The sequence below is a fragment of the Ranitomeya variabilis genome, chromosome 2 (genome assembly GCF_051348905.1).
Source record: "Ranitomeya variabilis isolate aRanVar5 chromosome 2, aRanVar5.hap1, whole genome shotgun sequence".
NCBI lineage: Eukaryota > Metazoa > Chordata > Amphibia > Anura > Dendrobatidae > Ranitomeya > Ranitomeya variabilis.
Window position 1 is genome coordinate 184698095 of NC_135233.1, and position 14250 is coordinate 184712344.

The following is a 14250-nucleotide window of genomic DNA, read 5'->3' on the forward strand; positions in this document are numbered from 1 at the left end:
CCAGAAATAAATCAATAAAAAATGCACTGTTAAAAACAGGCTAAAATACTCCAAAATCCAATAATATTAAAAGAGAAAAAAGGAGTACAAAACTGCCCATGTATAAAAAGTATATCAATTATTTATTAATTACCAATATAATCATAAAAATATTTTTTTCCCCAAAGACAAAGAAATATATAGTGAAGGATACAAAACAGAAAAAGGTCCAACACAATTGCATATACCGTATCACACATATATCTCCGTGGGATATTAGTTGTGATTTACCTTGATCATTTTTAGGTTTTATTGTTCTCAACACATTCCACTATGTAATGAATAAAGATTTACAACTGGAATATTTCATTCAGTGATCTCTAGGATGTGGGATTTTAGTGTTCCCTTAATTTTAAGCAGTGTAGTTTTTTGGAAATGCATGGGTAAAACATTAACAAAGATACTCTTGAACATATCGGGTGGAAGCCTGTACAGTTCTGAGTGGAATGGAGTCTTTTTCAGTTTCTCTATCTTGGTTCTGGTTTGAGTTATGAGGAGAAACTTAAAGGCATGCAACATAGAAATTAACATTTTTTTTTTAAACTTTGAAAATTTATAAAAAAAAAAAGGTTTCTTCACATTTTGCATTCTCTAACACATTATTATCAGAGAACAAAGTCTTGAAAGAATTAAATATAGAGGAAAATTGCATTAGTTCACTTGAAATGGAATAACCCTGACATGTGTGGGTCAATGACGTCACAGGGATTTCCTCCATGACCCACTGCATCACATGGATTACCCTAAGCAATGTGAGATATTAAGGAGCCAGGGACCCAAGGAGTTAATCTCATCGTGCTCTGGGGCGGGCATGTGGGCGGGCTCTGTGATGCTCTGCTTAGATATTCATCTGTATGGCTTATGACAGGTCACCGATCCCTCAGTGACATGCCCCCTATTTTATATACTGAATATAATATGGTTTGAAAAAAAAAAATCACATTCAACAGGCAGGTGGCGGGGCCTGCGATGTAGCATGATACGGGGGATAATATACATATTTAAATTTTATTTACACATATAGAATTGTTTAAAAAAAAAAAATTTCTTAAACAAAATAACATCGGTGGCCGCACCTGCGCAGTAGCATCTATCGCATTCCGATATATGTTACTGCGCAGGAGCTACTGGCAGTGCCATTTTGGCAGAGAAAAAAAAATTAGGCTTCATCATGATGGCGCCGGCGGAGCTTGCGCAGTAGCATCCGTTAGAACGCAATAGATGCTACTGCACTACCGGTGTCATTTTGGCAGAAAGAAAAAAAAAATGAGCTTCATCAAGATGGCACCGGAGGCACCTGAGCAGGCTTTGCAAAATAGCACTGACTGCGGCGCCTGTGCAGTAGCATCTATCCCATTCAGATAGATGCTACTGCGCAGGCGCCGCCAGCACCATCTTGATGAAGCCTATTTTTTTTTTCTCTGCCAAAATGGCATCACATAAAGTCCTGCCCCATAGGCCCGACCCGAAGAGCGAGAATCTCATTAACTGAAAATAAAGATTAAACAACAACCACAAGACAGACTTTATCACATAAGGTATCTTTTTTATAAGTATAATAGCGCCAACCTGACACTGTAGGTTACTCTACACAATCCTACTGACAGGTTCACTTTAACTGCAATTAATAACAAGCTAATCCAAATGTATATAGTCCATCAATGCTACCTGACACCTAAAAGGTTACATAAAATGGGTAGATCCACCATTGCAGATTGCCATAAGTGTCGTAAGGAGGTGGCAGATTTTATACACTTGATGTGGCGTTGCCCTCCTATTGTAGACTTTTGGAAAGAGGTCTTCACTATCCTCATAGAGATCATACAATCTCCTGTACCATTCTGTCATAATGTGTGCTGATTGGGTATCCTTGAGGAGGATTCCTGGCCTCAAACTTTGCACTCTTCTCAGTGATACTTTGTTTACGGCCTGTAAGGCTGTCACCTAGTGATGGATGGAAAAAAGATCCCGCTAGATTTCACATTGGGTCAATATGGTAAATACTGCAGCTTCCTGTGAATGGGTGGTATACAAGAATAAACATTGTCCTCAAAAAAAAATAATGAAAAAGTATGTAATCCTTAGTTTGATTCACGTTAGTCTCCAGGCAAAGAGGATTATTCTCTCATGATTAGAATATGTTATATATGGTGAAGAGAGCAGAAAAATCAAGCTCACAGATGAAGTCCAAAAAAGTGCATTTTATTTTCCAAGGTACATGAAGCAAAAATTAAAATTGTGTGTTCACAAAAAAGAGAGTACAGGCATCCTTTGATGCGATCTTGACAAAGAGCGCATGTCGCACTTTTTTGGACTTCATCTGTGAGCTGGATTTTTCTGCTCTCTTCATTAGATGTTGCACCCTGCCCAGGTGCTATCCGTGATCCAGAAGTGTGGAACTGCAGGTGGTGAGCTGGATTTTCTTCTATGTTATATTTGGTGCCTGATGTGTTTTATGCTTTTGGTCAAGATATTAAACCCATGGTGTGTTAAAGGCAGGATTAACTTTGCCATATAGTAATAATGAACAGTGAAACATGATGTTTGTTCTTTTGTTCTATCATGTAACCTTGTTATATTGTAGCTAAATAATAACATTTTGCAATGCTGGCACTTAGTACCCGATTTAGATTTGGATGATTGACTATAAAAACTCATGTGAGGCTATGGTGTTGTCAGATATGAAGGGTATTTAATGGTTATTAAAGGGGTTGTCCGGCCATAGGGAATAAATAGGTAACACTTTAACCTTGGGAAAACACGGGTATTACATACCTGGTAATGTGTTTTTTCATGAGACATGACGGCACCACGAGAGAGGGTATCCGCCCTTCAAGGACAGGAAACCTTCAAGATAAAAGGGGCGGCTCCTCTCTCCGCATCAGTTGTTTTACAGAGCACGAGAGGAACTACGCAGATTAGTATACACATAAATAATACATCCTTTATAAGCCTAATTACCAACACCCGAGGGAGTGTATAATGTTAACAATGTACCCAACTAATGACGTGATCAAAAGGGCGGGAATATAAGGGTGCCGTCATGTCTCATGAAAAAACACATTACCAGGTATGTAATACCCGTGTTTTTACATCATACATGACGGCACCACGAGAGAGTTACAGAAATTTGTATTCTCTTTAGGGAGGGATCACTGCTTGTAACACTCTTCTCCCAAATATGAGATCAGAGGTAGCAGATAGGTCTAACCTATAATGTTTAAAAAATGTAGATGGAGAGGACCAATTGGCCGCCTTACAGATTTGGTCGATGGTCTTCTATCTTCAAGATCTTCCATCTTGAGGGTTCCCCATCAAGGACAGGAAACCAAGTGATGTGGAGAGAGGAGCTGCCCCTTTTATCTTGAAGGTTTCCTGTCCTTGAAGGGCGGATCCCCTCTCTCGTGGTGCCGTCATGTATGATGGAAAAACCCTGACTGTAACTGGGATCGGAGGTTGTGGATGGTCGGCTCACTTAGCTGCTCCCCGAGGTAGACACAGGAACACTTTAGGTTAAAGTCTCTGGGTGGTTTATTACTTCATAAACTATAAAGTCCAAAATAGTAACAAAAACAGCCTTTCTGGCACAAATGAAAATAAAATGTCCATACGAAGTCCTTCCTAGTATGGCTCCCTCCTTTTGGAACAAACACGCACAGCAGCTCTCACTGGAGCTTCAGTGTGGAGGCTTCCTTCCTCCAAATAGCACAGACCGAAAAAAATTGTCTCGCTGGACATTTAACTCCCTCCAACCACACTCTCGAGGTGGAGATATGGTGGGTAGGTGTCCAGCCCATCTCAAACCTACTCACCGTAACCCAGACCCTGGAAATGATTGATTTACTCTCAGCACATATCATGCTGGAGGGAAACCTGGCTTTCACATCACACAGGATAAAACCCTTTGCGACACATATCTCCCCTCACATAAGCAGCCAGTGACCCTATCACAGTATGTTCACTGAACTTTACTGATGGCCCGGGTTTTCGTAGACTAGGGTGCTTGGAGGGGGTTGAGGAAAGTGGCGGAGTCCACAACCTCAACTCAAATATTTTTTTGGGGACCATTGTGTGATGGTTGGCCGCTCAATATGGTCCTTACAAACCTACCAGATATGGCACTGCATGTAATCCAAATGTTGCTAATGTGGATGTCAATGTTGTGCATGAGGATGATGTGTCTCTGCATGTCATGCTGCGGGGTGATGTCGCTGGGGATCCCCTTCAAAGTAGTGAGAATCATTGCTAAGGGTGATGGGGACATGTACGAGAAACATGAGGAACGTGGTCACTTGCAGCTGGCCAGTGTCATAAAGGACTGTGAGAGGGCCGGTGGTAGCTGCACCCTGAATATCACTGATCCTGAGGTATTATGCGAGAAGGGGAAGTCTTGTGCATCACCTGTGAAGATAGTGGGAAAGTGGTATGCACAGCCTGGCAGGATAGTGGAAAAGTGATACCCACAGCCTCGCAGGATGGTGGGAAAGTGTTGCCCGCAGCCTGTCAGGTTGGTGGGAGTTACCCACAGCCTTTCAAAGTGATGGAAAAGCGTTATCCACAGCCTGGCAGGATATGGGAAAGTGTTACCCACAACCTGTCAGGGTTATGGGAAAGTGCTACCCATTGCCTGTCAGGATGGCGGAAAAAGTGTTGCCCACAGCCTGTCAGGATGGCGGATAAGTCATACCCACATTCTGTCAGGGTAATGGGGAAGTGTTACCCACAGCCTGTCCTGGTGATGGGAGAGTGTTATTCCAAGCCTGTCAGGATGATGGAAAAGTGTTAACCCTAGCTTATCAGGATAACAGGAAAGTGTTATTCCTAGCCTGCCAGGGTGGTAAAAAGTGGCATACATAGCCTGTCAGGGTTATGGAAAAGTGTTACCCACAGCCTGTTAGAATGGCTGGAAAGTGTTATTAAAATTATGGGGAAAAAAAGGGCGTCTACTAGTCCGAAAAATATGGTATATATATTATTATCTATCCCTATCAGTATGTTTTGGGGTGTGGGAGGAAACTGGAGTACCCTGTGGAAACCCATGCAAACACTGGGAGAACATACAAACACCTTGTAGATGTTGTCATTGATGGGATTTGAACCCAGAACCCCAGAGCTGCGAGGCTGCAGTGCTAACCACTGAGCCACACATTTACTGAGAAGCGCACAATAGCAGGTGTATACTTGTCTATCAATCATCAGTCAATTACGTGATTGTCCTGACGAATGGAGGCATTGTGTACTGATCTATGGCAAATTGGCGGCAGTAGTGGGTTACATGTGTGATCCTCCAGCTGTCCATTGACCATTGTCAATTGATGGCAAAGGCGGGATTCTCTGCTTGATCCCCTGGCTGTTCCCTGACAGTATGGGGTTGCTAATTTTAACAATTAGAACACATCATTTTACTGCCCAAATTTCTTTTTGCTACAACATGTCAAAAGTCCATGGTGGCTTATCCATGTGGTTAGCAACATGTTAAGGTCCAAAGTTTAAAAATGCTATAATTTCCTACGTATAATGCATAATTTATATAATTCAGGAAAGATAAACTATATCCTTGAGATTAAATATGTCTTAAATTTTAACAGGTCTACTATTGTGACAGGTTTTCTTTAAATTCTCATTACATCTTGATTTTGCATTCAGTAATTTACTATGCTCTTATACTGCTATTAACTTACACTGCATGGAAAAAAAAGTCAAACATAATGAGCTTTGAGGAAAAAAAAAATGTATAAATCTAATTTACCAGATGAAGAATTATTGCCAATAGGTATCATCAATTGCATTAAAGGAAAATGACTTCCAGTTATAACTTTAGGAAAATTGAAGAATGAAAACAAATGTAAGCAATGTTACTACCTTTCAATCCGGAGCGAATGATGGTTGGTGACAGGTCATCATAGTTGTTCATCAAGCTTATATCTCCAGATGTAAATCCAACAGTAAGTAGCGGCTTGATATTCTCCACTGGGATGGGATATGCAGAAGGACCATCTGCAATGTTCAATCAATGCAAAGTAAGCAGGAAACTAATAATGCAATCAAAATAATGAGAATACAACAGACAATATGCTGTGCACCATGACATCCTGCTGAACTATCATTATACCAGGTATATAAACTAATAATCCTTTCCCCCTGGCCTCTTTTACTGATTATATGAGCTGCTAATATTATGCAATACTGGTCTGCATTTAGCTAAAAGAACAAAAGTAAACCAACCTTTGTAGTAACTCACTCACTTATCCAGCTCATGCAAATATTGAATGGAGGAGATGAAAATAGAATAAAAGTCTTGTCCTTTATTGGTGCATCATAAAAACAAGCTAACGTGTTTCAGGCAATACTGCCCTTAGTCATGGCATAATAAAAAACATGCTACAACACAATATATAAAGGCACATAATATAAGGCTACAACCAATCACAATACATGTCAATTAACATTATACCAAACACCTGAATACCTGATGGAAGAAGTCGCACACCCAGCCCAACCTGAGTGTTATACAAATATTTTAGCCCCTAAATCTATATGCAATATTGCAAATATAAATAAGTCTTCATCCCAACTCTAACCCATCTCTTCAACCTATTACTAACAACTGGTGTTTCCCCTCAAGCTTTAAACATGCCTCAATCACACCTAACCTCAAAAAGCCCTCTCTTGATCCATCCTCTGTATCTAGCTATCGCCCTATATCACTTCTCCCCATGCCTCAAAACTACTGGAACAACAAGTCCATCTTGAACTGTCCTCCCATCTATCTTCCTGCTCCCTTTTCGACCGCTTACAATCAGGCTTCCGGTCACACCACTCCACTGAAACTGCCCAAACTAAGGTCACCAATGACCTATTAACCGCCAAAAGCAAGTGACACTACTCTATCCTCCTCCTCCTGGACCTGTCCCCTGCCTTTGACACAGTAGACCAGTGATCCCCAACTCCGATACTCAAGAGTCACCAACAGGTCATGTTTTCAGGATTTGCTTAGTATTGCATCGGTGATGTATTTCTTGCCTTTCCAGGTAATGCAATTATCACCTGTGCAATACTAAGGAAATCCTGAAAACATGACATGTTGGTGGATCTTAAGGACCGGAGTTGGGGAACACTGCAGTAGACCATCCCCTATTACTACAGACCCTCTCATCCCTTGGCATCACAGACTTGGCCCTATCCTTAATCTCGTTATACCTAACTGACCGAACATTCAGCGTCTCCCATTCACACACCACCTCCTCACCTCGCCCCCTATCTGTCGGAGTCCCTCAAGGTTCAGTTCTAGGGCCCCTGCTCTTCTCCATTTACACTTTTGGCCTGGGACAGCTCATAGAATCTCATGGCTTTCAGTATCACCTCTATGCGGAGGACACATAGATCTACATCTCTGGACCAGATATCACCACCCTACTAACCAGAATCCCTCAATGTCTATCCGCTATTTCATCCTTCTTCTCCGCTAGATTTCTAAAACTTAACATGGACAAAACAGAATTCATAGTCTTTACCCCCTCTCACGCGACCCCACCAACGAACCTATCCATTACAGTAAACGGCTGCCCACTCTCCGCAGTCCCACAAGCTCGCTGTCTCGGGGTAATCCTTGTCACTGATCTCTCCTTCAAACCGCATATCCAAGCCCTTTCCACTTCCTGCCGCCTTCAACTCAAAAATATTTCACGGATCCGTACATTCCTAAACCAAGAATCTGCAAAAACCCTAGTCCATGTCCTCATCAACTCCTGCCTCGACTACTGTAACCTCCTGCTCTGTGGCCTCCCCTCTAACACTCTCGCACCCCTCCAATCTATTCTAAACTCTGCTGCCCAACTAATCCACCTGTCCCCCCGCTATTCCCTGGCCTCTCCCCTCTGTCAATCCCTTCACTGGCTCTCCATTACCCAGAGACTCCAGTACAAAAGCCTAAGCATGACATACAAAGCCATCCACAACCTGTCTCCTCCATACATCTGTGACCTCGTCTCCCGGTACTTTCCTGCACGTAACCTCCGATCCTCACAAGATCTCCTTCTCTACTCCACTCTTATCTCCTCTTCCCACAATCGCATACAAGATTTCTCTCGCTCATCTCCCCTAGTCTGGAACTCTCTACCACAACACATCAGACTCTCGCCTACCATCGATACCTTCAAAAAGAACCTGAAGACCTACCTCTTCCGGCAAGCCTACAACCTGCAGTAACCACCGATCAACCAAACCACTGCACGACCAGCTCTATCCTCACCTACTGTATCCTCACCCACCCCTTGTAGATTGTGAGCCCTCGCGGGCAGGGTCCTCTCTCCTCCTGTACCAGTTGTGACTTGTATTGTTCAAGATTACTGTACCTGTTTTTATTATGTATACCCCTCCTCACATGTATAAATGGCGCTATAATAATAATAATAATAATAAATACAAATAGTAAAAATACAACAATACCATTCATCAATATATATATATATATACACATGAAAATACATATGAATAAATATGCATGAACCACATATCTTTATTACATTTATACATGAAAGCATCACTTAATAAAAATACATCAGATCTGTTTTATAATTCATTCCTTTGGGGAAGCAAGTATCTAATTTTAAGATCCAAGCTGCTTCTCTGGCTTGCAAAGTAGATACTGTGTCCCCTCCTCTGACTGCCCTCTTTATTTGTTCAATGGCAGTTACTCTCATAGAAGTCGTGTTGTCAGCATGAACCTCCTTGAAGTGTCTGGACACTCCTGACAAAGAGCGTTTATCATTGCTATTGCCTGTAGCGGCTCCTGATACATGTTCTTTAATTCTCTGCTTTAATTTGCGTGTGGTCGATCCAACATATTGCACATTACATGCCTGACATCAAAACCACAAAAAGAGGACTTGAAAATCCTCCAAAAATCTATAAAAACCCACTAAGAAAAAGGCAGAGACGCTTACCTGCCCAGGCTTCAAACCAAATGCACTAAGGCTACGTGCACACGTTGCGGAAAGTCCTGCGGATTTTTCCAGACTGATTTTGGTAAATCCGCAGGTAAACCGCAATGCGGATTACCGCGATTTTTTTTGCAGATTTCACATGTGGCTTTACACCTGCGGATTCCTATTATGGAACAGGTGTAAACCGCTGCGGAAGCTGCACAAAGAATTGACATGCTGCGGAATAAACAATGCTACGTTTCCGCATGTTTTTTTAAGCAGCATGGGCACTGCGGATTTTGTTTTCCATAGGTTTACATGGTACTGTAAACACATGGAAAACAGCTGCGAATCCGCAGCTCCTCTCCTGTAATTCTGCTGCATAGAGGTGATCTGTGCTTCACCTCTATGTAGCAGAGGCGATTGAGTAGTGCCTGTTTCTAGCCTCCTATGGAGGCTATTGAAGCATGCCAAATTTTTTTTTAAAAGTGTTTAAAAATATAAAAGTTCAAATCACCCCCCTTTCACCCCAACCAAAATAAAACAGTAAAAAAAAATCTAACTTACACGTATTTGGTATCGCCGTGTTCAGAATCGCTCAATCTATCAATAAAAAAAGGATTAACCTGATCGCTAAATGGTGTAGCAAGAAAAAAATCAAGACGCCAAAATTAGTTTTTTTTGGTCAACACTGTATTAAAATGCAATAACGGGCGATCAAAATAACGTATCTGCACAAAAGTGGTATAATTAAAAACGTCAGCTCGGCGTGCAAAAAATAAGCCCTCACCCAACCCCAGATCACAAAAAATGGAGACGCTACGGGTACAGGTGTGGAGAGTGGTGAATATTCATTCCTTTAATGAGCAGGGACACGTGATCGCTCGGCTGCAGGTGTGGCTGACACGGGAACAAGATAATGCGAGGGCGCGCAGGGAAGGCAAGTAGGATATCCCTTTTTATGCTTTTCTCATAGGAGCCATGCATGCAAGGATAGGGATAAGGAGCCACGCATGCAAGGACAGGGATAAGCAGCCATGCATGCAAGGATGGGAATAAGGAGCCATGCAGATAAAAATGGGGATAAGGAGCCAGACAGATAAGGATGGGGATAAGGAACCATGCATATCAGGGTGGGGATGAGTGGACAATGCATACCCGGTGTAACAGGCCAGATTAACCCCCCCGCCCAGAATATACCCTGGGTTAAAGTGGCCTAGGCCAGATTATACCCCGGGTATAATCTGGCCTAGCCCAAACTATACCCCGGGGTATAGATTGGACTAGTCCAGTTTATACCCCTCTGGGCCAGATTATACCCCGGGTATATTCTGGCCTAGCCAAACTATACCCCGGGATACAAACTGGACTAGTCCAGATTATATCCCTCCAGGTCAGAATATACCCCAGCTGCTGTAGATCAGATTTTTCAGCCTTTTGAGAACCATTGAGTGATATAATCAATAACGGAGCCCCAGGCAGCACACAGGGCCCAAGGCAGCGCACAAGGCCCCAGGCAGCGCACAGGGCCCCAGGAAGCGCACTGGGCCCCAGGCAGCACACAGGGCCCCAGGCAGAGTATAGGGCCCCAGGCAGAGTATAGGGCCCCAGGCAGCACACAGGGGCCCCAGGGAGCGCATAGGGCCCCAGGCAGTGCACGGGGCCCCAGGCAGCGCACAGGGCCCCAGGCAGCCCACAGGACTCCAGGCAGCACACGGGGCCCCTGGCAGAACACAGGGGCCCAGGCAGTGCACAGGGCCCCAGGCAGCACACAGGGGCCCAAGGCAGCACACAGGGCCCCAGGCAGCAGAGGGCCCCAGGAAGAGCGCAGGGGCCCCAGGCAGCGCACAGGGCAACAGGCAGCACAGAGGGGCCCCAGGCAGCACAGAGGGGCCCCTGGCAGCCCACAGGTGCCCCAGGCAGTGCACAGGGCCTCAGGCAGCGCACGAGGTCCCAGGCAGCGCACGAGGCCCCAGGCGGCAGCACATGGAGCTCCAGGAAGCACATGGGGCCCCAGGCAGAGCACAAGGCCCCATACAGCGCACAGGGCCCCAGGCAGCGCACAGGACCCCAGGCAGCACACAGGGGACCCAGGCAGCACACAGGGGCCCCAGGCAGCACACAGGGGCCCCAGGCAGAACACAGGGCCCCAGGCAGAACACAGGGCCCCAGGCAGAACACAGGGGCCTCAGGCAGCACACGGGGCCCCTGGCAGAACACAGGGCCCCAGGCAGCGCACAGGCATAGGCAGCATCAATAGTAAAAACTTGGTCACACAGGGTTAATAGCGGCGGTAACTGAGTGAGTTATCCGCGGCATAACGCGGTCCGTTACCGCCGGCATTAACCCTGTGTGAGCGGTGACTGGAGGGGAGTATGGAGCGGGCCCCGAGCACTGACTGCAGGGGAGTAGGGAGGGACTAATCGGACTGTGGACGTCGCTGATTGGTCCCAGCAGCCATGACAGGCAGCTGGCGAGACCAATCAGCGACTTGGATTCCATGACAGACAGAGGCCGCGACCAATGAATATCCGTGACAGAAAGAAAGACAGAAGGACAGAAAGACGGAAGTGACCCTTAGGCAATTATATAGTAGATACTTTGGATATGCCATAAATGTCAAAGAGGGTAATATATCTTTTTTTGTGCGGCCATTGGATTGGTTCAAGATGACAATACAAAATACAAAAACAATTGCCACAACACTGAAGTTCATAGAACACTTTTTTACTCCATAACATGAAACTAAAGTTAAATCTATCTTTCATTCCAAAATCTGCTATTTTTCTCAAATTAGTTGATGCAAAAATTAATACACCCCACATCAAAACTACAACATCTAGTATTTTGTGTGACGGCTACAATTTTTAACCCCTTCCCGACCTCCGCCGTACTATTACTGTGGAGGTCGGGTCCCCTGCTTTGATGTGGGCTCCGGCGCTGAGCCCACCTCAAAGCCGGGACATGTCAACTGTTTTGAACAGCTGACATGTGCCAGCAATATCGGCGAGTGAAATCGCGATTCACCCGCCGCTATTAACCGCGCGGCAGGAAATGATTGCATCGCTGACTCCCGTCACATTATTGGGGTCGGCGATGCGTCAGGATGGTAACCATAGAGGTCCTTGAGACCTCTATGGTTACTGATGTCGGCCTACTGTGAGCGCCCCCCTGTGGTCGGCGCTCATAGCAAGCCTGCAATTCAGCTACATAGCAGCGATCTGATAATCTCTGCTATGTAGCTCAGCCGATCCAGTTGTGCCAGCTTCTAGCCTCCCATGGAGGCTTTTGAAGCATGGCAAAAGTTAAAAAAAAGGTTTTAAAAAATATGAAAAAAATGAAAAAAATATAAAAAGTTTAAATCACCCCCCTTTTTCCCCATTCAAAATAAAACGATAAAAAAAAATCAAACCTACACATATTTGGTATCGGCGTGTTCAGAATTGCCCGGTCTATCAATAAAAAAAAAAAGGATTAACCTGATCGCTAAACGGCGTAGCTAGAAAAAATTTTGAAATTCGCCAGAATTACGTTTTTTTGGTCGCCACGACATTGCATTCAAATGTATTAACGGGCGAACAAAAGAACGTATCTGCACCAAAATGGTATCATTAAAAACGCCAGCTTGGCACGCAAAAAATAAGCCCTCACCCGACCCCAGATCACGAAAAATGGAGATGCTACGGGTATTGGAAAATTGCGCAATTTTTATTTATTTATTTTTTAAGCAAAGTTTGGAATTTTTTTTAACCACTTAGGTTACTTTCACACTAGCGTCGGTACGGGCCCGTCGCAAGGGGGTCGGGCCGACGTACCAACGCATGCTGTGAGATTTCTGCAAGACGTGGATGTGGTCAAGATGTGGACAAGATGTGTCGGATTTAAAATCACTGCAATCGAAAAAATAAACATGAGACACCGAGGAGGGGACATAGTGCATGAAATGCATAAAAGAGAAGCACTCTGGATTCTGCGTTTAAACACTAGAGCTACCTTAGGTTTGAACCAGAAAACAGACTTAAGTTATTTATATTCTTATTTTTTTCATACAGAAATAATCTTTGGGATGTTGTTCCATAGTTTTTGATCTACATGTGATATGTGGTTTCTTGTGTGTATGGTGTTCCTTATTAATTGGTATGTGTTCTAACATTGATTATTCATCAGCTGTATCACAAATGTCATTTCCTCTCCTGAGCAGGATACCAAATCAGGAGCATTTGTTTTTTACTCATTATGATTAAGACCAGGGGCCCATTCACAGCTGGTGCCCCCAGGGCACATCACGCAGCCACTATGGAGCTCCTGTGAGGCAGGGGGGCCCGCCTCCTGCCAGCGCTGACCGCCCCGCCTCATTAAACTATACCGGCATCTGCCGGTACAGTTCAAAGCAATGATGGACAAAAGAACGTCAGCTGATGCTCCCTCTCCCATCATTTTCCGCTCTGCCTATGACACTGCGGGCTGTGCTATATACTACATGGCTGTGCTGTATGCTATATGGGCTTTGTTATATGCCACGTGGGCTGTGTTACATACTACGTGGGCTGTGCTATAAACTACGTGGCTGTGTTATATACTACATGGCTCTGCTATATGCTATGTGGGCTGTGTTATATGCCACGTGGGCTGTTATATACTATGTGGGCTGTGTTATATTCTACGTGGCTGTGTTATATACTACGTGGCTGTGTTATATACTACGTGGCTGTGTTATATGCTACGTGGCTGTGTTATATGCTACGTGGCTGTGCTATATGCTATGTGGCTGTGCTATATGCTACGTGGTTGAGCTATATATTACATGGCTGTGCTATATACTACGTGGCTGTGCTACATACTACGTGGCTGTGTTATATACTACTTGGCTGTGTTATATACTATGTGGCAGTGTTATATACTATGTGGCAGTGTTATATACTACGTGGCTGTGTTATATACTACGTGGCTGTGTTATATGCTACGTGGCTGTGCTATATACTACGTGGCTGTGCTATATACTACGTGGCTGTGCTATATACTATGTGGCTGTTATATACTACGTGGCTGTGTTATATACTACGTGGCTGTGCTATATACTACGTGGCTGTGCTATATACTACGTGGCTGTGCTATATACTACGTGGCTGTGTTATATGCTATGTGGCCGTGCTATACGCTATGTGGCTGTGCTATATACTACGTGGCTGTGTTATATACTACATGGCTGTGCTATATACTACGTGGCTGTGTTCTATACTACGTGGCTGTGCTATATACTACGTGGCTGTGCTATAAAGCCCCTCTG

At 44.2% G+C, this 14250-nt stretch overlaps 1 protein-coding gene across 2 annotated transcripts in view; it reads right to left on the reverse strand.

The window, feature by feature from the left end:
* The window catches only part of TULP4 (TUB like protein 4), a 411660-nt gene that overhangs the window by 163925 nt on the left and 233485 nt on the right, over positions 1 to 14250 (reverse strand). For both annotated transcript variants that reach the window (XM_077283286.1, XM_077283285.1), the window contains exon 6: positions 5902 to 6036. In XM_077283286.1, coding sequence (XP_077139401.1) covers positions 5902 to 6036 — 135 coding nt within the window. The remainder of the gene's footprint in view (positions 1 to 5901; positions 6037 to 14250) is intronic.